This window comes from Centruroides sculpturatus, unplaced genomic scaffold (genome assembly GCF_000671375.1).
Source record: "Centruroides sculpturatus isolate CEXI.00-Female unplaced genomic scaffold, Cexi_2.0 scaffold139, whole genome shotgun sequence".
Lineage (NCBI taxonomy): Eukaryota > Metazoa > Arthropoda > Arachnida > Scorpiones > Buthidae > Centruroides > Centruroides sculpturatus.
Genome location: NW_019384370.1, coordinates 368,422 through 391,900, shown reverse-complemented (window position 1 = coordinate 391,900; position 23,479 = coordinate 368,422). Strand labels below are relative to the sequence as shown.

General features: G+C 26.9%; 3 protein-coding genes across 3 annotated transcripts in view; all 3 read left to right on the top strand.

The window, feature by feature from the left end:
- LOC111614414 (T-box transcription factor TBX20-like) overlaps window positions 1–9,174 on the top strand; it is a 42,858-nt gene extending 33,684 nt beyond the window's left edge. Inside the window, exons 3-7 of the mRNA XM_023355788.1 lie at window positions 213–486; window positions 2,041–2,208; window positions 3,204–3,280; window positions 7,766–7,872; window positions 8,287–9,174. Coding sequence (XP_023211556.1) covers window positions 213–486; window positions 2,041–2,208; window positions 3,204–3,280; window positions 7,766–7,872; window positions 8,287–8,726 — 1,066 coding nt within the window. The 3' untranslated portion in view covers window positions 8,727–9,174. The remainder of the gene's footprint in view (window positions 1–212; window positions 487–2,040; window positions 2,209–3,203; window positions 3,281–7,765; window positions 7,873–8,286) is intronic.
- Window positions 3,740–6,581, top strand: LOC111614424 (T-box transcription factor TBX20-like). Its single transcript, XM_023355799.1, has 3 exons — window positions 3,740–3,785; window positions 5,338–5,505; window positions 6,501–6,581. The coding sequence occupies exons 1-3, from the start codon at window positions 3,768–3,770 to the stop codon at window positions 6,579–6,581; spliced, it is 267 nt and encodes an 88-aa protein (XP_023211567.1). The 5' UTR covers window positions 3,740–3,767.
- Window positions 9,175–13,575: 4,401 nt separating the features above from the next.
- Window positions 13,576–19,279, top strand: LOC111614219 (T-box transcription factor TBX20-like). Its single transcript, XM_023355605.1, has 5 exons — window positions 13,576–13,851; window positions 15,406–15,573; window positions 16,569–16,645; window positions 17,834–17,940; window positions 18,355–19,279. The coding sequence occupies exons 1-5, from the start codon at window positions 13,582–13,584 to the stop codon at window positions 18,792–18,794; spliced, it is 1,062 nt and encodes a 353-aa protein (XP_023211373.1). The 5' UTR covers window positions 13,576–13,581; the 3' UTR covers window positions 18,795–19,279.
- Window positions 19,280–23,479: the final 4,200 nt, after the last annotated feature.

Genomic DNA, 23,479 nt, shown 5'->3' with positions numbered 1-23,479 from the left:
AAGTAAAATTTTGTAAATTTTCGTAGAAAATTCTCTCGACTGATAATAAAAGAAAGTAAAGTTTTAATTTATTGAATAACGAAAAAAGTTTATATTTTTTACTAAATAATTTCGGTTTTTTTTATTATAGAAGTAGAAATAACCTAATCTTAAGATTATGTTTAATAGCTATGTTTATACAGTATAATAATGGATTAAACTTTATCTACTAGGAGAATGTTTCCAACGCTGAGAATATCGTTTAGCGGAGTGGAGAGCCACACCAAATATGCAGTGCTACTGGATATCGTGCCCATAGACAATAAGAGGTATCGTTATGCCTATCATCGATCATCGTGGCTAGTGGCAGGCAAAGCAGATCCCCCCTCTCCTGCTCGCCTCTACCTCCATCCCGACTCTCCTTTCACAGGAGACCAACTTCGCAAGCAAGTTGTGTCTTTTGAGAAAGTAAAACTGACAAATAATGAGATGGATAAACAAGGGCATGTAAGTTACCTACAAAAATGCTTTCGTAGATCTATTTTCCTTATTTATCATTTTACATTTTGACTATTGAGTTTCTAATGTAAACTAATAATGTGCCTATCAATCTTTGCCATTTTTTTTTGTTGTTGTTTTAGAAACTTAATTGTTATTTTATATTAATTCTATATTTTTTTTTTTTACTATTAAGATTCGGCAATTTTTCTTTTAGATTTCTGTGTAGATCAATAATATTCGGGTGATGCTCTAAAAATATTTTTTTCGTTTTGAATAATGCTGTAAAATAGCGTACTATCACCTATAACGTATTGATTGAAGCAGGAAAATGAAGGATTACGCCGAAAATTATTTGAATAATCTAAGATATATGGGAATGAAAGATAAATGATTTCAAAAAAAAAAAAGAAAAACGATATTTGTTTGCGATAATTTGATTCATTTCTTTGGTAAATGAATAAGAAAATAATGTTAAAATTAGAAATTTTTACATTAGTTACAGAAGGAAAGAAAAAACATTCAAATTATTACAGTAAAACCTTTCTAAAACGGAACCTTAATAAAACGAAAACCTGTCTAAACGGAAAAAATTCTTAGAAACTCAGCTGTTTTCTGTGTTTAAAAAAACCTATTCAAAACGGAAATTCTGCTAAACTGGAAAAAAATATTCGCCACTATACGAGTCCGTTTACACAAGTTTAACTGTAATAATACAGGAGGAATGCAAATATAGGTATACAATTGTAAATCTGAGAAATACAGATGTTTGGTGCAGAGTTCATTACAGTATTACTATTTTGTATTTCTTATTTATCATTTACGCATAAGAATTAATGATTTTCTCTTCTACTTTTTTTCCTTCCATAATAAAAATTGTATACTTACTTTCGCACCCCTTTGTATAATAATACCAATGTAATATTTTATTCCTTTTTTACAGATGAAATTACTTATTTTTATCGTCATTCCGTTTCTTAATTTAAATATGAGTTTATTCATTTTAAAAATAGATTAAATGGAAAAATTATACCACACAATAATATTTGAATTTTAATAAGTATTTAATTAACCTTTATAATATTGTTAAAGTTTACCAATTCAAAATTTTTCGCTTAATTTACATGGATAATAGGCCTAACATTTATTGCTATCTTTAACTCCATGCGCGATATTACATAAATAATTCGTGTTTTCGACTATTAATGCGTTTTTATTCTAACTTAATAAGCTTTAAAATCTTAAGGAAATTGTTTTATTAATAAAAATACGCTAAAAATTAAATAATTTTAAGTATTTACTGCTCTATAGATCCAAGAGCAAGTTGCATTTTCAATTCAAAAACTCGATTAAGGATTAAATTTCGTTAGTATTAAAATCTGCTATAAGTAATTAATTAGAAACTCGTTTAAATTTTAATTCGACAATAATAATAATAATAATATCTTTACATAGGAAGGTAGAACTACGTTTCTTATATTTGTTTATCAAGTTTAGGCTTTCAACATTATTTGTATAGGGTAAATAAACAGCAGTTTTATTAGGCAATATTCTCTTCTACAGATAGTGCTTAACTCAATGCACAAGTACCAGCCAAGAATCCATCTCATCCGACTTCGATCCGATAGTTCGAGTCCGCCCTTGATTACCGACTTGGAAGCAGAATTATATAGAACTTATATCTTCCCAGAAACGGTTTTTACTGCAGTTACAGCATATCAAAATCAACTGGTAAGAACTTTTTAATCTCAAATATCAACTTTATAACGTATTAATTCGAAAATAAGTTATGTAAATTTTATAATTTAAATATTTTTTTGATCATTCCAACGTAAATTTCTCGAGATAGATTATCAGATTCAATGGCCTGTGTGCTGTTCTTTACCCCCCTTTTTTTTCTTTCGTAACTTAATGTGTTGGGTTTAATTGCCATTTTTAGAGATTTTACTTTAAGAATAAATGCTATTTATAGTAAAAAGCTTGACACCTGCCACTATTTAGATTGTATTTTTGTCAAAACTCGTCTTGTATCTAGTTTCTTTCTTAGTTAAATGATTGATGTGAAATTAAATTGTTAAGTTATAGCCTATATCAAAAGAACTATAATATGACTATTAAAAAATATTAAATTCTTTTACTTAAAAAAATTTTTAAATAAATTTCTAAATGGTTTAATTTTTATTACTATTTTTTAAAATAATATTAAGTATAATGATAAAAGTTACGCCTTTCTCTACTAGATATTAACTATCGAACAGACATTCAAAGCTTCTTTAATTTCTTTACTTAATATTTTCGTTATTTTTAACTATTATACTAAATAAATTTATTTTCTCTTAACTTTATTTAAGCAAAATTCATTTATACATGGCGCATTTTCTTGTTAAAGGCGAGAGATGGCGGATGTCTTTCCTTAACCAAAAATTTAAAAGAAATAGGTCTATGTAAAGAAAATTTTTAATAACTTCTTTAAGAAATTAAGCATTTTTGATATAAACCAATTCTTATTTATTTATTTACAATAGTAATTTTATGCACAAATCTATACTCCTTTAAAATAATACCTGGATACGCCACTAGGCCTAACTGAGCGCTAGTTAAATACGAAGTAAAACTAAGTAATTTAAAAGAAATTTTAGAATAATTCGGCTTTAATTATTTTGATAATTAGCTATTTGATAAAACCGTAATGTATATCAATATAATTTTTATTTTTATGTGCATAGATTACAAAGTTAAAAATCGACAGTAATCCATTTGCCAAAGGTTTTCGAGATTCTTCACGACTCACTGATCTGGAGAGGTAAGATGATGTACTAAAATATTTAATAACATGATAAAAGCGCATTTAATCGATTAATTATTTAATAATAACGCTTATTATTTATCTAATTCTATTTTATTGATGATTTCTTTAAAGTTTTAAAACTGTGTAAAAAAAAGGCAGTTCATCTACCTTAGTTCTACGAAAAATCAAGTTTTTCATTTTCTTTCTTTTTACTATGCAATTTACTATGTCAAATGATAAGTCACCTGAACATAACAAATTGTCAGCACTGTCTTTGGCATATAAAAAATATATCTAACTCTTTATCTCGTGTAATTGGAATGGAAAAAATAAAAACTCCAAAGAATATTTTACATAAAGAATAATGAATAGGTCAAGTTTCTACTGAATTAAAAAAGAAATAAATATAAATTATACACGTGTGCTATGACTACAGTTTGATCTGAATATATTAATATAATACTAGGTGTCTTTTGAGAAAGTAAAACTGACAAATAATGAGATGGATAAACAAGGGCATGTAAGTTACCTACAAAAATGCTTTCGTAGATCTATTTTCCTTATTTATCATTTTACATTTTGACTGTTGAGTTTCTAATGTAAACTAATAATGTGCCTATCAATCTTTGCCATTTTTTTTGTTGTTGTTTTAGAAACTTAATTGTTATTTTATATTAATTCTATATTTTTTTTTTACTATTAAGATTCGGCAATTTTTCTTTTAGATTTCTGTGTAGATCAATAATATTCGGGTGATGCTCTAAAAATATTTTTTTCGTTTTGAATAATGCTGTAAAATAGCGTACTATCACCTATAACGTATTGATTGAAGCAGGAAAATGAAGGATTACGCCGAAAATTATTTGAATAATCTAAGATATATGGGAATGAAAGATAAATGGATTTCAAAAAAAAAAAAGAAAAACGATATTTGTTTGCGATAATTTGATTCATTTCTTTGGTAAATGAATAAGAAAATAATGTTAAAATTAGAAATTTTTACATTAGTTACAGAAGGAAAGAAAAAACATTCAAATTATTACAGTAAAACCTTTCTAAAACGGAACCTTAATAAAACGAAAACCTGTCTAAACGGAAAAAATTCTTAGAAACTCAGCTGTTTTCTGTGTTTAAAAAAACCTATTCAAAACGGAAATTCTGCTAAACTGGAAAAAAATATTCGCCACTATACGAGTCCGTTTACACAAGTTTAACTGTAATAATACAGGAGGAATGCAAATATAGGTATACAATTGTAAATCTGAGAAATACAGATGTTTGGTGCAGAGTTCATTACAGTATTACTATTTTGTATTTCTTATTTATCATTTACGCATAAGAATTAATGATTTTCTCTTCTACTTTTTTTCCTTCCATAATAAAAATTGTATACTTACTTTCGCACCCCTTTGTATAATAATACCAATGTAATATTTTATTCCTTTTTTACAGATGAAATTACTTATTTTTATCGTCATTCCGTTTCTTAATTTAAATATGAGTTTATTCATTTTAAAAATAGATTAAATGGAAAAATTATACCACACAATAATATTTGAATTTTAATAAGTATTTAATTAACCTTTATAATATTGTTAAAGTTTACCAATTCAAAATTTTTCGCTTAATTTACATGGATAATAGGCCTAACATTTATTGCTATCTTTAACTCCATGCGCGATATTACATAAATAATTCGTGTTTTCGACTATTAATGCGTTTTTATTCTAACTTAATAAGCTTTAAAATCTTAAGGAAATTGTTTTATTAATAAAAATACGCTAAAAATTAAATAATTTTAAGTATTTACTGCTCTATAGATCCAAGAGCAAGTTGCATTTTCAATTCAAAAACTCGATTAAGGATTAAATTTCGTTAGTATTAAAATCTGCTATAAGTAATTAATTAGAAACTCGTTTAAATTTTAATTCGACAATAATAATAATAATAATATCTTTACATAGGAAGGTAGAACTACGTTTCTTATATTTGTTTATCAAGTTTAGGCTTTCAACATTATTTGTATAGGGTAAATAAACAGCAGTTTTATTAGGCAATATTCTCTTCTACAGATAGTGCTTAACTCAATGCACAAGTACCAGCCAAGAATCCATCTCATCCGACTTCGATCCGATAGTTCGAGTCCGCCCTTGATTACCGACTTGGAAGCAGAATTATATAGAACTTATATCTTCCCAGAAACGGTTTTTACTGCAGTTACAGCATATCAAAATCAACTGGTAAGAACTTTTTAATCTCAAATATCAACTTTATAACGTATTAATTCGAAAATAAGTTATGTAAATTTTATAATTTAAATATTTTTTTGATTATTCCAACGTAAATTTCTCGAGATAGATTATCAGATTCAATGGCCTGTGTGCTGTTCTTTACCCCCCTTTTTTTTCTTTCGTAACTTAATGTGTTGGGTTTAATTGCCATTTTTAGAGATTTTACTTTAAGAATAAATGCTATTTATAGTAAAAAGCTTGACACCTGCCACTATTTAGATTGTATTTTTGTCAAAACTCGTCTTGTATCTAGTTTCTTTCTTAGTTAAATGATTGATGTGAAATTAAATTGTTAAGTTATAGCCTATATCAAAAGAACTATAATATGACTATTAAAAAATATTAAATTCTTTTACTTAAAAAAATTTTTAAATAAATTTCTAAATGGTTTAATTTTTATTACTATTTTTTAAAATAATATTAAGTATAATGATAAAAGTTACGCCTTTCTCTACTAGATATTAACTATCGAACAGACATTCAAAGCTTCTTTAATTTCTTTACTTAATATTTTCGTTATTTTTAACTATTATACTAAATAAATTTATTTTCTCTTAACTTTATTTAAGCAAAATTCATTTATACATGGCGCATTTTCTTGTTAAAGGCGAGAGATGGCGGATGTCTTTCCTTAACCAAAAATTTAAAAGAAATAGGTCTATGTAAAGAAAATTTTTAATAACTTCTTTAAGAAATTAAGCATTTTTGATATAAACCAATTCTTATTTATTTATTTACAATAGTAATTTTATGCACAAATCTATACTCCTTTAAAATAATACCTGGATACGCCACTAGGCCTAACTGAGCGCTAGTTAAATACGAAGTAAAACTAAGTAATTTAAAAGAAATTTTAGAATAATTCGGCTTTAATTATTTTGATAATTAGCTATTTGATAAAACCGTAATGTATATCAATATAATTTTTATTTTTATGTGCATAGATTACAAAGTTAAAAATCGACAGTAATCCATTTGCCAAAGGTTTTCGAGATTCTTCACGACTCACTGATCTGGAGAGGTAAGATGATGTACTAAAATATTTAATAACATGATAAAAGCGCATTTAATCGATTAATTATTTAATAATAACGCTTATTATTTATCTAATTCTATTTTATTGATGATTTCTTTAAAGTTTTAAAACTGTGTAAAAAAAAGGCAGTTCATCTACCTTAGTTCTACGAAAAATCAAGTTTTTCATTTTCTTTCTTTTTACTATGCAATTTACTATGTCAAATGATAAGTCACCTGAACATAACAAATTGTCAGCACTGTCTTTGGCATATAAAAAATATATCTAACTCTTTATCTCGTGTAATTGGAATGGAAAAAATAAAAACTCCAAAGAATATTTTACATAAAGAATAATGAATAGGTCAAGTTTCTACTGAATTAAAAAAGAAATGAATATAAATTATACACGTGTGCTATGACTACAGTTTGATCTGAATATATTAATATAATACTAGGTTTTAATAATAATTATACGAATTATTATTTTATTAGTTAAACAAGTTTTTTGATTAATAAAAAAAAAACATGCAAATAAATGTTTGTCTCGTTTCTTTTACTTAATAAACTTTGAATTTATGAATGTTTATACAGAAAATAAAGCTTTAGAAAGTTAAATTCGACCCTCTCGTATTGATTTTTTTCTTTTGTTAAACTTGCATAACGAAGAAATAACATTAGTGGTCCCGTTTCTTTAACATCTGCATCCTTCTCTCACTTTGTGTGTCTCATAATAAATTATCCTTTCACTATCCCCGCAGTCCATTATTATATACGTCTAGCGTTAAGAGGCGTTGTTTAGACTGATGATAACATGCTTTATTTTTTATAACGAGGTTAATTTAAGGTAGAAGAAAGAAATATTCCATTAGTAGAATTCGTATTGACATCTAGTAACAGTTACTTCCATTCTATACAATAATTAGGCTCACTACATTTTATTTCTGTTGTAAATAAGTTCCTTCACGATACAGTTAACGAAGAAAGACTAACTAAAGACGTAAAAGACTTTTATTGTCGGGCAGACTCGCAATTTTATCACCTTTTGGACCATTAAAGTCACATTAAAGAAGCAACCGAGTTGCAAAAAAATATCAACAGGTGTTGATACTAGAGTTAAAATATCGATCATCATTTTTATATCTTTAATTTAAAAATTTCATAAAAAATTAATTTAATTTAATATACTTTTTAGGGAATCCGTTGAAACTTTATTAAGAGAACATGCTTTTCGACATTCTCCGTTTAGAGCTTTGGTCACTGGAGATTTAACTGCTGAACCTACTTTGGCAGGGACTTCAGGTATATGGATTTTCATTATAAAAAAAAAATGACATAAATTAAATGTAATTTTTATTATAGGTCTACATAATTGCATTCAGAGTAAATCTCCATAAGAAAAATTTGTTTAAATAGTATTAGGAATTAAAATTCACTTCATTAAACGTGAAAAACTGAAAAAATAATCATAAAATAAGTCTATTTTATCGGAATTCTGTGTTATTATTTACGTAATGAAACTAAATAGATAATATGCTAATGATAATTTGTAAAAAAGTATCTTTAAATGTTAGTCGAGAATGCGTAAGTAAGATTTATTTAATAAGGAAAAAAAAAAAATAGAAATTTTAGGCGTAATTTTATTTTATAATAACATAAAACGATTTTATGATTAACTTATTTTTTAAAATGTAGTATTTTCTTAATATATAATAGGATTGACTCGTCTCCCAACTAACAGCGAGTTACTTCTAATGGCCAGTCAAGGAGCGGTACCTTGGAAATTTCCTCATGTGCCTGCATTAAGTGTAGCCGATTTGTCATCAATAATGTCATCCCATCCCCAAACTGCTGCTAATTTTGCTAGCTTCTATTTTGGACTTCCTCGGACATTTATTCCACCTTTATCGTTATTAAATACTAACAACGGATCCTCTCCTACAGAACCAGGAACATCGTCGTCGTCGGGTACATATAACAGATCTTATCCTGGTCTTCCAACAGGATCAAATTTGTACGCATCTCGTTTACATCTAGGAGGGATTTATCCTGGACTAAGGTTTCATCCTTATCTACAACCTCGACTTTTACAACCGTCTTCTTCCAAATCTTCTTTAGATTCCTCCGAATGCGATGGACTAGCGCCTCAAGTTTGATCTTAGAGTTCCTAGAGGCGTCATTAATCTTCCTGGATTATGGATATTTGTATATTTGAAACGACATTCCAGTAAAATCGATTGTACATATATATAAATATATACAGTATATACTAGAGGGTTTGGTGATTTTTGGCAGGAATGGTCCTCCGGTTAAGCTTCTTTGCATAGCTCACACTAGTCCAGGTTTATCGCGTTTGTGAACTTTGAAAAAGTGCAATATGGTGTTGGAATTTATTTTAAAATATTAAAACACTGGTACATATCTTAAATGATTTTTTTTTATCTCGTGAAAATTCTATCTTATCCAAATTGTACATAGGCCTATATATAATTTTCTTCTTTAAGAATTGTAATGCTTACTACCTCACTTCTCTGACATATCCCTCAAAACATTTGAAGGAAATTTTGGTTAGAATTGTATTGTTTCACAAACAGAAAGACAAAAAAAAAAGTTAAATTAAAAANCAGACAAATTAATATAATTTTTATATAAATAATTAATTATATTTTAATATAATAAGATGATAATGTATTCGAGTTATGTTTGTAAGAGTATATTTAATTTAAAAGCATTTATTGTCATACATCTTAAATTTAAACGAAATTCTTCGCTCGCTTCTACGCTATATTTAAATGAATGTTAAAGTTTTCATTTAAATGGGATCATAGGTCTGTTTAGCATTTAAATAGGTAAATAATAAATGCATTTAAATATCTTGTAATATTAATTTTTCAATTTTGTATCTATAAGTCTATGCAAATCATTGCTACCATGATCATTTACATACATTTTGAATTTAATACCATATAATACTCAATAGCAACCCTAAATCTTGCTAGACTTATGGGTTGTAAAGTGAACTGGAAACTACAAATGCGAAGTGATCTGAAGTAAATTCGACATATAAAAGACTTAGTTTTGTATTAAAAAAGTAATTTATATAAAATTATAGAAGGATGCTATACAACGGAACATAAATCGAGAATATTTCAATCGTACATTTTATATCTTTCCCAACATTTCCCCTTTTTTCGCCAAAAAATGCTGTTGAAAGGACTACAAACCTTATCCAACTCCCACTTTCCTAATACTTTTCTGTATATAAAAATAAAATGAGGAGGAAAACAACAATTCGTTTGTTGACTACTTTAGAAACTTTACTATCTGTTATTTAACTGTTCGATTTAAAAGTAGAATAATATTATTTTTTTTATTTTTTTACATTCTTAACTTTATGGCTTTCCACCATTCCCGAGAATGTGAGAAACGAACCATTTTAAAACCCGAAGTTTTGTGAAACATTCAAAGGCAAGACTCGAAAAATAATACTAGTGCTATCTACGTTTTAAATTGACTTTTATAGCTTACAGCCACCTTTCCTACCACTTTTAGCTTGCCTCATTTCTCGTCCTCACTTGCACTATTATCACCCTTGCTAGCGAGTGTATCGCTGAAGCGAAACTCATCTGCCTTGTGAAATTTCTTACGCAACACACTACACATCATGATTGCCTGCAATGAAAACATCTGCACAACTTCAAACTAGAAGAAGGGTGGGAGGTAACAGGGGATGGAGCCATCGGTCCATATCCGGAACATTCAACTTGGTGATTGCCTATAATGTTGTTAGCGGGCCTGATGTCACTATCACCCCCCATTAATACTTAAACATTAGCCTGAGATGCAAATCTCTCCCCTGTACTACGCCCGTTTCTATCAAGTGTTTCATTTCTTACACTTGTTCTCATTCATTTCCCACTCTTCTGCTTTAATTAAGGAGTTTTGGCCGTATGGGGCGGAGCCGCTTTTAAAATGCAGAAGAGCAGATTACTGATCCCTCCAACTGCTTGTGATAGGTCGATGTCTGTTATATTTTAGAAAGAAGTGCATCTTCTACATGTGTAAATATTTGATGGAAGTGTGAAGGCAATCAAATAGAATGTGTTTTTTTGCAAATGTAGGGCCCTGTTTGGTGCAATTACCTCGAGAAATCTATATTTTATGCTTTTGTTTGTTTACATATATATAGCATTCTATAGAATTTTCGCATCTCCAAAGATTTATAAGCAATAAATTAACCCATTGATATTACAAAACTTTTTACGCCATTAAAATTTTCAAATTTCAGACAATAAAATTGCAATAATAAAATCATAATTACATTAAATTTAAAAATAATCTTAACTTATATTAATTAAAAAAATTAAATATTATCTAATTTCTATAATTTATATCAATATATAAGAACAATAAAACAAATTCATTTGCAATAAAAAAAATTCTTAAAAAATATATTTAAATCCAATGCTGATTTGAAATAAACGAGAACAATTAAATCAGATTATTTAAAGCTATTTAATGTCATTAATTTTCTAAACCTGAAGCGAATTAAGTAAAAAAAAAATTAGACAATTAAAAGTTGTTCTTGGATCTCCTTCAATCCCGTAATGTCTCATTAAGCCTGTAGGAAGTAATAAAATTTTTATTAAAATGAGAAAGGCTCGAGAGCCTTTCAAATACGATTTTAAATGCTTACATTAATCTTTAGAAGACAATTAAAAAGTTTATCATTGAAAGTATAGCTTACCAGAATAATAATATCGAATATTTGAGATTGATATCAACCTCATTAGAAACTATTTTAATCGCATTGAAACTGATACGAAACTTAAGTATTAATGCGGTTTTCATTACATCCTAACTTTATTTTAAAGAATTATACAGCTACGAATAGATAAAGGTGATAAAATACATAATGGAAAAAGTTTCCTGCTTCAATTATTAAAAAAAAAAAGAAAAAAATATAGAAAATAAGATTACACTAGCACTCTTTTAATATTCATAAATAATGGATAAAATGCTATTTAGGCAAAGAATCGAAAGAGTGGCAATTTTCTCCCTTTCCCCTTCTGCAAAATCAATTTAGAAAGGTTAACCAAGATAGACCTGTACTACTTTCTTGTTAATAAAATTATTACACATATAGTCATCTGGTATGTGTTCGGATGGGGAATAAAGCAGACCTTAATTGGAATGAACAGACAGCATGATATATTGAACAAATCAGTTACTGGACTTTATATTTTTTAAATGATAAATTACAAGATTTTTTATTTTATTTTTAAAGAATTTATCGAAATCGTGCAGATGAGATTGCTTAAAATTTATTGATTAGGAGATCTGCATCTCATCTTCCCCGCTTTGGCTGTCAAGAAGGATTTTGTGAGTGTCCAGGGAACGCATAAACTCATTTTTTTAAGTTTATAAATCAGAATTTGTGCTTCAAAAAGTGGCACCGATTGTTTAGCCTATATAACCCTCATATTAATGACTTTTTAAAGGGCTTCTAAACTCTGTTTCCAGCTACAAATGTCATCCTTAATTAGATTTGATTTTTTGTTTATTATAATTTTTTTTTTCAAAAGTTTAAGCTGCACATCTTTATTTTTATTTAAACAAGACTTCGTTTTTTAAAACTTCTTAACAATTATTATTGACTTTAAATGAATCATCTTTACACAGAATTAATACACATCTTTACACAGAAATCTAGCAATTGTAAGCCGTTATATGTTAACTTGATAGTTAAATGTATTTTTAAACATTATTTTTTTAAAGATAAATATAAAATTATACAGGAAAGTTAGTCTATATTTAATTATTTAAATCATTCTAACGGAATTTCCAGATAGAGATTTTAGGTTTATATTTTGACAATCTCTTCAATAGAATTTTGAATTTTCAGTTTCTCCTTCGAGAAAAACGAAAATGACAATCAGTATCAAATTATTCTTATTATCTAATGAAAGAATAAGGTTTTTACAGATTAAATAAATAAATAAATAAATTTCTTTCATCAGTTCTTTTGATGTTTTACAAGGAAATATGCAATGTTAAAATTGTATTAAATATTTGACAATAAAAAAAATTTATTAAACTTTTAAAATTTACAATAGAAATGAAGAAATATTTTAAAGCAATCTTATAAATTTTTCGTCATTAACCGGTTATTTTTTACATTACATTATAAAATGTAAGCGTTATGTGCAATACATTACAGGCGAATTTTAATGAACGTGTAGGAGTAGGCCTATAATTTAATACGTATTTAATAAATAAAAACTGTAAATAGATTTATAGGAAATCTTCCTGCCAAATAATCAAGTTAAATTTTATTTCTATCGTCTATATTTTTATATAGATTTATCAGAAATAAATCACTGATAAATTGTAAGCATAAAATTGTCAATCGTGTCGAGAGAATTATAAAATTTAATCAATGGTCTTTACAAACTGGTTAAATCCATTTAAGCTATTTTGAAATTTTGTTTTTATTCGTCAAATGAATAAAAGAAGATAAAATTATTGTGTGTGATAAGATATAGGTTCAAAACATTAGGCTATTTTAAATGATTTTACAAATTCATCAAATTAGCAATAAATTTTTTTCAGAAATTTCAATCATTTCTCTTCTTTTCACTGGAAAGTTTTCATTTACAAGGCAAAGTTTTACTCAAAATAACTTTGTAAATTATATTAATTTCTTTAAAAAAATTATTTATATTCTACTAGGCCTAACTTAATCATAGTTTATTCAATAAATGTTGATAATATAGCATAAAACGATAAAGTAAAAAGTAAAATTTTGTAAATTTTCGTAGAAAATTCTCTCGACTGATAATAAAAGAAAGTAAAGTTTTAATTTATTGAATAACGAAAAAAGTTTATATTTTTTACTAAATAATTTCGGTTTTTTTTATTATAGAAGTAGAAATAACCTAATCTTAAGATTATGTTTAATAGCTATGTTTATACAGTATAATAATGGATTAAACTTTATCTACTAGGAGAATGTTTCCAACGCTGAGAATATCGTTTAGCGGAGTGGAGAGCCACACCAAATATGCAGTGCTACTGGATATCGTGCCCATAGACAATAAGAGGTATCGTTATGCCTATCATCGATCATCGTGGCTAGTGGCAGGCAAAGCAGATCCCCCCTCTCCTGCTCGCCTCTACCTCCATCCCGACTCTCCTTTCACAGGAGACCAACTTCGCAAGCAAGTTGTGTCTTTTGAGAAAGTAAAACTGACAAATAATGAGATGGATAAACAAGGGCATGTAAGTTACCTACAAAAATGCTTTCGTAGATCTATTTTCCTTATTTATCATTTTACATTTTGACTATTGAGTTTCTAATGTAAACTAATAATGTGCCTATCAATCTTTGCCATTTTTTTTTGTTGTTGTTTTAGAAACTTAATTGTTATTTTATATTAATTCTATATTTTTTTTTTTTACTATTAAGATTCGGCAATTTTTCTTTTAGATTTCTGTGTAGATCAATAATATTCGGGTGATGCTCTAAAAATATTTTTTTCGTTTTGAATAATGCTGTAAAATAGCGTACTATCACCTATAACGTATTGATTGAAGCAGGAAAATGAAGGATTACGCCGAAAATTATTTGAATAATCTAAGATATATGGGAATGAAAGATAAATGATTTCAAAAAAAAAAAAGAAAAACGATATTTGTTTGCGATAATTTGATTCATTTCTTTGGTAAATGAATAAGAAAATAATGTTAAAATTAGAAATTTTTACATTAGTTACAGAAGGAAAGAAAAAACATTCAAATTATTACAGTAAAACCTTTCTAAAACGGAACCTTAATAAAACGAAAACCTGTCTAAACGGAAAAAATTCTTAGAAACTCAGCTGTTTTCTGTGTTTAAAAAAACCTATTCAAAACGGAAATTCTGCTAAACTGGAAAAAAATATTCGCCACTATACGAGTCCGTTTACACAAGTTTAACTGTAATAATACAGGAGGAATGCAAATATAGGTATACAATTGTAAATCTGAGAAATACAGATGTTTGGTGCAGAGTTCATTACAGTATTACTATTTTGTATTTCTTATTTATCATTTACGCATAAGAATTAATGATTTTCTCTTCTACTTTTTTTCCTTCCATAATAAAAATTGTATACTTACTTTCGCACCCCTTTGTATAATAATACCAATGTAATATTTTATTCCTTTTTTACAGATGAAATTACTTATTTTTATCGTCATTCCGTTTCTTAATTTAAATATGAGTTTATTCATTTTAAAAATAGATTAAATGGAAAAATTATACCACACAATAATATTTGAATTTTAATAAGTATTTAATTAACCTTTATAATATTGTTAAAGTTTACCAATTCAAAATTTTTCGCTTAATTTACATGGATAATAGGCCTAACATTTATTGCTATCTTTAACTCCATGCGCGATATTACATAAATAATTCGTGTTTTCGACTATTAATGCGTTTTTATTCTAACTTAATAAGCTTTAAAATCTTAAGGAAATTGTTTTATTAATAAAAATACGCTAAAAATTAAATAATTTTAAGTATTTACTGCTCTATAGATCCAAGAGCAAGTTGCATTTTCAATTCAAAAACTCGATTAAGGATTAAATTTCGTTAGTATTAAAATCTGCTATAAGTAATTAATTAGAAACTCGTTTAAATTTTAATTCGACAATAATAATAATAATAATATCTTTACATAGGAAGGTAGAACTACGTTTCTTATATTTGTTTATCAAGTTTAGGCTTTCAACATTATTTGTATAGGGTAAATAAACAGCAGTTTTATTAGGCAATATTCTCTTCTACAGATAGTGCTTAACTCAATGCACAAGTACCAGCCAAGAATCCATCTCATCCGACTTCGATCCGATAGTTCGAGTCCGCCCTTGATTACCGACTTGGAAGCAGAATTATATAGAACTTATATCTTCCCAGAAACGGTTTTTACTGCAGTTACAGCATATCAAAATCAACTGGTAAGAACTTTTTAATCTCAAATATCAACTTTATAACGTATTAATTCGAAAATAAGTTATGTAAATTTTATAATTTAAATATTTTTTTGATCATTCCAACGTAAATTTCTCGAGATAGATTATCAGATTCAATGGCCTGTGTGCTGTTCTTTACCCCCCTTTTTTTTCTTTCGTAACTTAATGTGTTGGGTTTAATTGCCATTTTTAGAGATTTTACTTTAAGAATAAATGCTATTTATAGTAAAAAGCTTGACACCTGCCACTATTTAGATTGTATTTTTGTCAAAACTCGTCTTGTATCTAGTTTCTTTCTTAGTTAAATGATTGATGTGAAATTAAATTGTTAAGTTATAGCCTATATCAAAAGAACTATAATATGACTATTAAAAAATATTAAATTCTTTTACTTAAAAAAATTTTTAAATAAATTTCTAAATGGTTTAATTTTTATTACTATTTTTTAAAATAATATTAAGTATAATGATAAAAGTTACGCCTTTCTCTACTAGATATTAACTATCGAACAGACATTCAAAGCTTCTTTAATTTCTTTACTTAATATTTTCGTTATTTTTAACTATTATACTAAATAAATTTATTTTCTCTTAACTTTATTTAAGCAAAATTCATTTATACATGGCGCATTTTCTTGTTAAAGGCGAGAGATGGCGGATGTCTTTCCTTAACCAAAAATTTAAAAGAAATAGGTCTATGTAAAGAAAATTTTTAATAACTTCTTTAAGAAATTAAGCATTTTTGATATAAACCAATTCTTATTTATTTATTTACAATAGTAATTTTATGCACAAATCTATACTCCTTTAAAATAATACCTGGATACGCCACTAGGCCTAACTGAGCGCTAGTTAAATACGAAGTAAAACTAAGTAATTTAAAAGAAATTTTAGAATAATTCGGCTTTAATTATTTTGATAATTAGCTATTTGATAAAACCGTAATGTATATCAATATAATTTTTATTTTTATGTGCATAGATTACAAAGTTAAAAATCGACAGTAATCCATTTGCCAAAGGTTTTCGAGATTCTTCACGACTCACTGATCTGGAGAGGTAAGATGATGTACTAAAATATTTAATAACATGATAAAAGCGCATTTAATCGATTAATTATTTAATAATAACGCTTATTATTTATCTAATTCTATTTTATTGATGATTTCTTTAAAGTTTTAAAACTGTGTAAAAAAAAGGCAGTTCATCTACCTTAGTTCTACGAAAAATCAAGTTTTTCATTTTCTTTCTTTTTACTATGCAATTTACTATGTCAAATGATAAGTCACCTGAACATAACAAATTGTCAGCACTGTCTTTGGCATATAAAAAATATATCTAACTCTTTATCTCGTGTAATTGGAATGGAAAAAATAAAAACTCCAAAGAATATTTTACATAAAGAATAATGAATAGGTCAAGTTTCTACTGAATTAAAAAAGAAATAAATATAAATTATACACGTGTGCTATGACTACAGTTTGATCTGAATATATTAATATAATACTAGGTTTTAATAATAATTATACGAATTATTATTTTATTAGTTAAACAAGTTTTTTGATTAATAAAAAAAAAACATGCAAATAAACGTTTGTCTCGTTTCTTTTACTTAATAAACTTTGAATTTATGAATGTTTATACAGAAAATAAAGCTTTAGAAAGTTAAATTCGACCCTCTCGTATTGATTTTTTTCTTTTGTTAAACTTGCATAACGAAGAAATAACATTAGTGGTCCCGTTTCTTTAACATCTGCATCCTTCTCTCACTTTGTGTGTCTCATAATAAATTATCCTTTCACTATCCCCGCAGTCCATTATTATATACGTCTAGCGTTAAGAGGCGTTGTTTAGACTGATGATAACATGCTTTATTTTTTATAACGAGGTTAATTTAAGGTAGAAGAAAGAAATATTCCATTAGTAGAATTCGTATTGACATCTAGTAACAGTTACTTCCATTCTATACAATAATTAGGCTCACTACATTTTATTTCTGTTGTAAATAAGTTCCTTCACGATACAGTTAACGAAGAAAGACTAACTAAAGACGTAAAAGACTTTTATTGTCGGGCAGACTCGCAATTTTATCACCTTTTGGACCATTAAAGTCACATTAAAGAAGCAACCGAGTTGCAAAAAAATATCAACAGGTGTTGATACTAGAGTTAAAATATCGATCATCATTTTTATATCTTTAATTTAAAAATTTCATAAAAAATTAATTTAATTTAATATACTTTTTAGGGAATCCGTTGAAACTTTATTAAGAGAACATGCTTTTCGACATTCTCCGTTTAGAGCTTTGGTCACTGGAGATTTAACTGCTGAACCTACTTTGGCAGGGACTTCAGGTATATGGATTTTCATTATAAAAAAAAAATGACATAAATTAAATGTAATTTTTATTATAGGTCTACATAATTGCATTCAGAGTAAATCTCCATAAGAAAAATTTGTTTAAATAGTATTAGGAATTAAAATTCACTTCATTAAACGTGAAAAACTGAAAAAATAATCATAAAATAAGTCTATTTTATCGGAATTCTGTGTTATTATTTACGTAATGAAACTAAATAGATAATATGCTAATGATAATTTGTAAAAAAGTATCTTTAAATGTTAGTCGAGAATGCGTAAGTAAGATTTATTTAATAAGGAAAAAAAAAAAATAGAAATTTTAGGCGTAATTTTATTTTATAATAACATAAAACGATTTTATGATTAACTTATTTTTTAAAATGTAGTATTTTCTTAATATATAATAGGATTGACTCGTCTCCCAACTAACAGCGAGTTACTTCTAATGGCCAGTCAAGGAGCGGTACCTTGGAAATTTCCTCATGTGCCTGCATTAAGTGTAGCCGATTTGTCATCAATAATGTCATCCCATCCCCAAACTGCTGCTAATTTTGCTAGCTTCTATTTTGGACTTCCTCGGACATTTATTCCACCTTTATCGTTATTAAATACTAACAACGGATCCTCTCCTACAGAACCAGGAACATCGTCGTCGTCGGGTACATATAACAGATCTTATCCTGGTCTTCCAACAGGATCAAATTTGTACGCATCTCGTTTACATCTAGGAGGGATTTATCCTGGACTAAGGTTTCATCCTTATCTACAACCTCGACTTTTACAACCGTCTTCTTCCAAATCTTCTTTAGATTCCTCCGAATGCGATGGACTAGCGCCTCAAGTTTGATCTTAGAGTTCCTAGAGGCGTCATTAATCTTCCTGGATTATGGATATTTGTATATTTGAAACGACATTCCAGTAAAATCGATTGTACATATATATAAATATATACAGTATATACTAGAGGGTTTGGTGATTTTTGGCAGGAATGGTCCTCCGGTTAAGCTTCTTTGCATAGCTCACACTAGTCCAGGTTTATCGCGTTTGTGAACTTTGAAAAAGTGCAATATGGTGTTGGAATTTATTTTAAAATATTAAAACACTGGTACATATCTTAAATGATTTTTTTTTATCTCGTGAAAATTCTATCTTATCCAAATTGTACATAGGCCTATATATAATTTTCTTCTTTAAGAATTGTAATGCTTACTACCTCACTTCTCTGACATATCCCTCAAAACATTTGAAGGAAATTTTGGTTAGAATTGTATTGTTTCACAAACAGAAAGACAAAAAAAAAAGTTAAATTAAAAAAAATTATTCAAGTTTAATGTGTTTCTTTCAATAATTCCTTTTTTCATAAACATTATTATTATTATTTAAATAAACGTTAAAAAATTTATTTAATGCTCCATTTATAAGCTTAAGAAATTCAGAATTATAAAATCAAACTTTTTTAGAACTGGTTGTTACGGGATTTACTCTTTCATGGCACGTTAATTGTGATTTAATTATATTTTTACTACAATTTGAAATAAATATCTGTATATATTTTAAATTTATGATTATCGATTTAACTAATTTTATTTTAACTTAGAAGTTTAGAAATTAGAAATGGTGCATTAAGCAAGTAATTATGAATAAAAGAAATTTTGAAAATTAATTTTTTTATAATAAATTTCATTATTGTTAATTAAAAGATCTTTAATTCCGTTTCCACAGCAAATTATTGAAGTTGATTTTACTATAAATAAAGTTCAAATATTTATAATTAGTAACTGTTGATGATTAAAAGATTCTTACTTTTAGTTAATTTAAAGCTATATAAAATGGATTTTTTAGATTAAAATGTAGATATAATCTCTACAAAACTCAATTTTTTTTTACAATTATAACGCTCCTTTATACCTAAAGAAGTACATTACTTTCATACATTACAATTATGCAATGTCTCGTTCGCTACATCGATTTAATGCAAATTATATATACTGAATCCAATGATAACAGAAAATAAATTGCGTGCATTAAATATTTTCTACATAAATTAATTAATAATTTTTTAAGCATTTATTAATCTATAAAGCTTAAATTTAAACGCCAATTAATTATATTTTAACTCCTTATTAAGAAGCATTGATTCCTTATTCTTGTTTTCTAAGTCCTTAAATTTTTGTAACCAGATCTTCTAAAATATCGCAAAATTCTACTTCAATCGGCGGTAGTATAGACGATATTGTTATTTCACTTAATTTAATTAGTATTAGAATTTCAATCATGGCAACCATCCCATAAATTTTAAATAGTCTATCTTTTGGATTCAAATTACCAAATAAAGTAGCCCAAGTTTAACTTATAGCCTTAAAATTTATGAGGACTGAAGAACACCCGATAGGCTGCGAGTTATAGGGAGAGAGAAAGAGACCCTCTTCTACCCATGATGCCAGTCCCCGGTGTGAGGTCTCACACCTTTAGCCAGAAGAGAAACAACACCTCTAACTAGTTCAGAGATGTATTAGTCAATTTACGAGCAAAATTCAAAGGAGGGATTAAGTCTGTTCTGGAGTCTATAAAAATTTGAACCCTGCTGGCAACTTTTACATAGTTTCCTTTCAAAGACTTCTCGCGGTCTGAGAACCCTTAACTAAACGAATTGAAACTAAAATACTAAGACTTAGGTTATTCAGTTACATAAACTGAAACTACATTTAATTCCTAATTTAGGAATTAAACTTGAAAATTAGAGAAAAGACATAATTAGTAGGTTACTAGAATTATTAAGAATTCCTAAGTTTTCCTCTTTTTCACCTAATAAAAATTAAGTAAATTATCAGAAATGTATTTTTATTTTAGCAATTTAACACTTTTAAACTGTTTAATTATTGTAAACTTTAGCAAATAAAAATTAATTGTTAAAAATATTGAATAAATCTAAACAGGCGTAACTTATTCTTTATGAAATTAGGAGAATAACGATTTTCTATTACTGCAAAATTAATATAAATTAAATTAAAATAATAAGCTACATATATTGTACTTAACAACCTTCTATTTAAGTAAATTAATTATAGAAAATGCAATTTTTTAAATTACAAATCGTCATTTGAAATTTGACTTCGTAGGCCTATCATAAACAATGAATAAAATGAATAAATTATAGTTTTTCCTTTGGTTAAAGTATATAACGTTTATATAATATGTTTATAAAACTTGATATAAAAGAAGGCTTCAAATAGCTATAAAATTTTGCAATGGATACACGACATAATTTTGTACAAAAGGATTTATAATAGTATCTCTTTTTACCTATGTTAGAGCCTCATTTAGAGATTTTGAAGATAAGATATCTAACGCTATCGAAATATCTTTCCTTGTTTGATCAGCAGGACACTTTGAAAGCACTTAAAGACATAATTCTTTACTCCCACCACATGAATGTAACTTTAGAGTCAAACTGGGCCTGTCACATGACCTGTCATACTGAAAAGACAATAAACACAATTAGTGTCGTCTCAAATCTAAAATGTTCACCCCCTCTCGAGTCAACTATTATTTTCTTCTCTTTCCATAATTTACAAAACTTGATAGCAGTAAATACGCTATAAATAAACATTTAAAGCATTTACTGATCTAACAAGGTCAAAATCTCATATTTTATTTGTTAAAAGTGTGAGAAATTCTTCTATTTAATTTCGATTTAACCAAAAAACATGAGTAATTTGTATTCACAATGTAAGATTCTATTCGTTTCTACACATTATTTACGATAATTATTCATTTATTCCTCATAGAAAACTGCATATAGGACTATTAAAATGTTATTTACAAATTATAAAAGTTAAAGGTTAATAGCTTTTATTTAAATAATTACTAAAAAGTTTTTTTTAATGACTAAACGTGCATTAAAATTAATCAATTCATTACGCTCACTAATCAGAATTAACTATATTTTTTTTTACACTTAACGGCGAAACTTGATTGACTAAATCATTACGCTAACTGGTTTCGTGCAATAAAGTTAAAAGTGGATAGAGTTTTTGTATAAATTAGTTACATGTTAAAATACTTATTTTATTTTTAAATGAGTTTATGCAGCTTTAATAAGAAAATTATGGAAAAGGATGGCCTAAATTCGTATCATGTTTAGACTTATTAATTAACGAAATTTACATAAAATCAAATCTTTTGAAGTATTCTGTTACATATTTAGATCCAAAATACATCAAGTTAATAAAGTTAACGCTTGAAGAATTTAAAATTACGCTTCTAACTTAGTTAAACTTGCGTAATATTGGTTACTAGACTATTCTACATAAGTTAAATCTTAGAATTTTAGATCATATAGGTCTTAGAATTTTAATAGTCTTTAAACTGGAAATTTTACAAACAGTAGACGGGCCTATAAATGCTATCAGATATTTTGATAACTGCTTAATTAAAAAAATCTGATATTATAAAACGATGCAGTTGATGCATTTATATCTCATCCTAAATGTAATTTTGTAGGTGATCGGATTAAATATTGTTAATTTAAAGTCAATTTTTTAAAATTTAAAACCTACTTTTACTTTCTTTCACCTAAACAATTTAAATAAAGGCTTTTGTTTTATCTTTTTATTCAAGATCTACTTTATTAATGAATGTTTATGCGAACAAAATGTTCATCTCTTCATAAGAATTACCTTCGTATAACGTTTAATTACCATTATTATTAAAATATTTTAAAAGATAAAAACTTTGTAATAACCATTTTAAAAAAGAATTCATATGTGACACTAACGACTTCCGTTTGTTTTTAAACAGGAAACACTTCTCATAAATTTACTTACATTTGTAAGAACTATTGAATCAATCGTAAAATATGATTTTATTGTGATCAACGCCCAACATTTCCTGCATAATTTTATATTTATTGGCGTTCAACACGTTAAAAGGTTTCGAAACAACCTTTCTTTTCTATCGGCACTTACGCAATTTGAAAAAGTCAAACGTTATTTCTTTAATAACGTGCTTCAATAATCATTTTACAAACAAAATTAAAAATATATAGGCCTATATATTTAATTTTTTCATTAAATAATATTTTATTAATGAATATAAATAGAAAATTACAAATTGTGCTTTAATAGAAAACAATACATTAAGAACATTAGAAACTGATTTAGCAGCAAAGTATTAAAAGAAGCGTTTGTAGTATGCGTCCGAATTCGAATCCAGGATATATTGACGTCACACGCGCTTGTTTTAGTCTTAAATTGGATCTCCACAATAATTTGATTGCTGAGGGAATTGTGATTGTACTGTACTTTAATTTTTCTAAGCGTTATGCCACAAACACAATACTACAGTGGCTGTGATGTGTGTCAAAATAATTAGAAAAAAAAAATTATTCAACAAATTCTATCAGGAATAATATAATTTACAATACAAATTTTTGTATATGGTAATAAATAACGTATTGCGAAACAAAATTTGCAATTGAAATTGTCAAAAATATAAATAACATAAAACTGACATCAGATTTAATTTTTATGT

What these genes read in the sequence shown, in the direction of transcription:
- LOC111614424 (XM_023355799.1), top strand. An exon ending in CAGCATATCAAAATCAACTG is followed by an intron (nt 5,506 to 6,500) that starts GTAAGAACTTTT and finishes TTATGTGCATAG; the next exon opens with ATTACAAAGTTAAAAATCGA.
- LOC111614219 (XM_023355605.1), top strand. Translation starts at nt 13,582, where the DNA reads ATGTTTCCAACGCTGAGAATATCGTTTAGCGGAGTGGAGAGCCACACC. An exon ending in CAGCATATCAAAATCAACTG is followed by an intron (nt 15,574 to 16,568) that starts GTAAGAACTTTT and finishes TTATGTGCATAG; the next exon opens with ATTACAAAGTTAAAAATCGA. An exon ending in CGACTCACTGATCTGGAGAG is followed by an intron (nt 16,646 to 17,833) that starts GTAAGATGATGT and finishes TATACTTTTTAG; the next exon opens with GGAATCCGTTGAAACTTTAT.